Below are 2,679 nucleotides of genomic sequence, written 5' to 3'. Positions count from 1 at the left end.
GTAGGCCCCAATTTATTAAGAAATGGCCAAAAAAATGCCAACCCCACCACTGCGAATAGTCTGTAAAACATCTGTGAATTTTCTTTCTGTACCTACAGCTCGGTTCTTGCACACTTTCAGAAACTGTGCTAAAAATAGATACTAAATACAGAATAAGAGATGCTCTTATCTGACTTGCATTGTGCTAATTCAAAATCAATTAATCTAGTTGTACAAAACAAGTTGACAAAATAAGTGTTGAACGAATCTTAGTCTTTGATTTCAAATTATTTAAAAATGTACTTTCGAAATGATTGGTGTAGACGTTGCTTTGTAAACCAACTTTGTGAACTAATTTTGTACAAGTAGCATGACTCATTTTTAGTTTACAGGAAACTAAGCACATATACGAGAGCTCAAGCAAAGGTACTCAACCATGAATATATCAATCCACACTCGCATTTGCAAACAAGTTTATATACACTGTATGCACATCTTCATGCATTAGAAGACGTGTGCACTTGCAATTGGGCACAGAGTGAAAGAGGATTTCGGAAAAATAGTGTTAAAACTGCATGCTCGAAACATATTTACAGAAGCAACAACCTGGGTTTGTTCTACTCTTACTAGTTATGCGTATGCTATTATAGATATTAACACGGGAATATAAGCTGGCGAGTACGAAAGATAATGAACTACAGTAAATCACATGATGGCCCCGTGTACAGACCTGAGATGACCGTAGCAATCCTCACTGCTCACAGAAAACTCTAAACAGACCCAGCAAATGTGCCTCCCGCACCTACACTCGACATGATTGCACCCATCCACCTTCTCAATTGCGAAACCACAGCATGGGCACTTCTTCACGTTCTCTCTCCCGTTACACCATTCCTTCAACGAAGAATCAGGGTCGTCTTTAAACTCCTGGTACTTTTCGCATGTCACATATGGATGATACTCCATGTGGCACCGTGTACATGTCTCCACTAAACACGAACCACAGGCAAATAGTTCGCTTGAAGTACCACGATCTGCCACTCGATAAACTGATGGACAGTCAGGTGAAGGACAAAATCTATAAGCGCCCCCACTCCCTGCCACAAATGCACCCAGGGATGCCCTGAAAAGTTCCTCCAACTTCTCACTAGACAATAAAGACCTCAAGTCTGTAAGCAGAATCAGAGCCCCACAGCCGTTATGGGTACAGACTAAGGGGAAACTGTCTTGACTTCTTATTGCAGACTCGCACTGATCTACTAAGCATAACCGACAGAACTCGTGTGTACAACCTTCGAGCCTGTAACCATCTTCCACTTCACACAAGCAAATCGGACAGGCAGAATCGTCCTCATTTCCTTGACTTTGTAAACTAGTTTGTGCGATACCATGAATTATGCCTTCAACTTTTTGCTTCAATTCTTTGGTCCCAACCATAGATATGCAATGGCGCCTAGCATTTAAAGAGAACTCTGCTTCGGGAACCATTTCTTTAAGACCGTGAAGATCTGATCCAAAATTCTGAACTACTCTCTTCATCATATCAGGAGGTAGAAGTCCACCACGAAGCTGGATCTCAAGTTGCTTACTATCATGTAGCGCAAGAAGTGATTTGACAAGCCTCTGCTGTGCAACATCAATCTTGTCAGCAGATCCAAACACCCTGATAATTAGGCTATGCTTGTCAAATAGTATATAGGTTCCTGTATCTCGCTGAATTGATTTCAAAAGCATGACACCATCTCGTGAAAAGAGTTGCTGTATAACTGCTGGAGTAATATCAGCATTTTGCAAGATCTTCCCATTCATAAGCTGCTCCAGAGGTCGTCTCAATTCGACCAAAACTTTTGTAGCACTGGCAGATATCTTTACTCGATAAGAACCATTCTGGTTCCTCTCTAGGTTACATTCGGCACCTGCAAAAAAGCAAGTTCATCCACATCAGCTTGATTATTAATATTATATGACTTCGGCAGCAAGGGGAGACTAAGATAACCAAGCCACAAAAACAAAAATTAACCAGAAATGCCAATCCGCAACCGTATGAATTACATTCGCTTGCTATTAAGCCCTTATTTAATCCCCATTATTTCCAAAATACATTTTTTTCTCTCTTCTTTTCAACAACACATTCTTCAATAAAATAATATTACACGCAACCCAAAACTTTTCTTTATTTTTTATCCACACTTCTCCATCAATTTACTATTCCAAAATGCATTCTTCAATAAAATAGGGCTCAAACATGCTCTAAATATAGGCTAAGTGACCAAGATGTCTCTTCTATAGGAAGAGCACGCATCCTTGCTCTCCGTTTTCCTCCGGAAAATTGAAAATTGTAAGGATAAGATAAAACCAACCTCCACAATAAGATGTAAAAATAGGGCCCAACTAAGAAGGGTGACAATAATAAAGCCTATTCTATTTTAAGAGATAAATTTAAACTTCTGGAATGAACACCCTGCTCACCTGTGATAATATACCCACCCAGACCGAGGGAATAGAGTATAAAAGGACTCTCAAAATCATACCAGGGAATCAGTTCTATGACAAAGAGCAACAATTTAGCCAGCAGAACATTATCCCCTGTTTGGGCTCTATTATTTCAAAAAATACATTTTTCCAAAACGCATTTTCAACCACACATTCTCCTGTAAAATAATTTTACACACGTAAATCTAAAACTTTTTCTTATTTTTT

At 39.3% G+C, this 2,679-nt stretch overlaps 1 protein-coding gene across 1 annotated transcript; it reads right to left on the bottom strand.

Moving 5' to 3' along the window:
* Positions 1–395: 395 nt before the first annotated feature.
* Positions 396–1,908, bottom strand: LOC111374956 (ATP-dependent RNA helicase DEAH11, chloroplastic-like). Its single transcript, XM_022997723.1, has one exon. The coding sequence runs from the start codon at positions 1,786–1,788 to the stop codon at positions 685–687; it is 1,104 nt and encodes a 367-aa protein (XP_022853491.1). The 5' UTR covers positions 1,789–1,908; the 3' UTR covers positions 396–684.
* Between the last annotated feature and the right edge of the window lie 771 nt (positions 1,909–2,679).

Source organism: Olea europaea, unplaced genomic scaffold, assembly GCF_002742605.1.
Source record: "Olea europaea var. sylvestris unplaced genomic scaffold, O_europaea_v1 scaffold13160, whole genome shotgun sequence".
Lineage (NCBI taxonomy): Eukaryota > Viridiplantae > Streptophyta > Magnoliopsida > Lamiales > Oleaceae > Olea > Olea europaea.
Note: the sequence above shows the minus strand (reverse complement) of the source record. Positions and strands in the feature narration are given on the sequence as shown.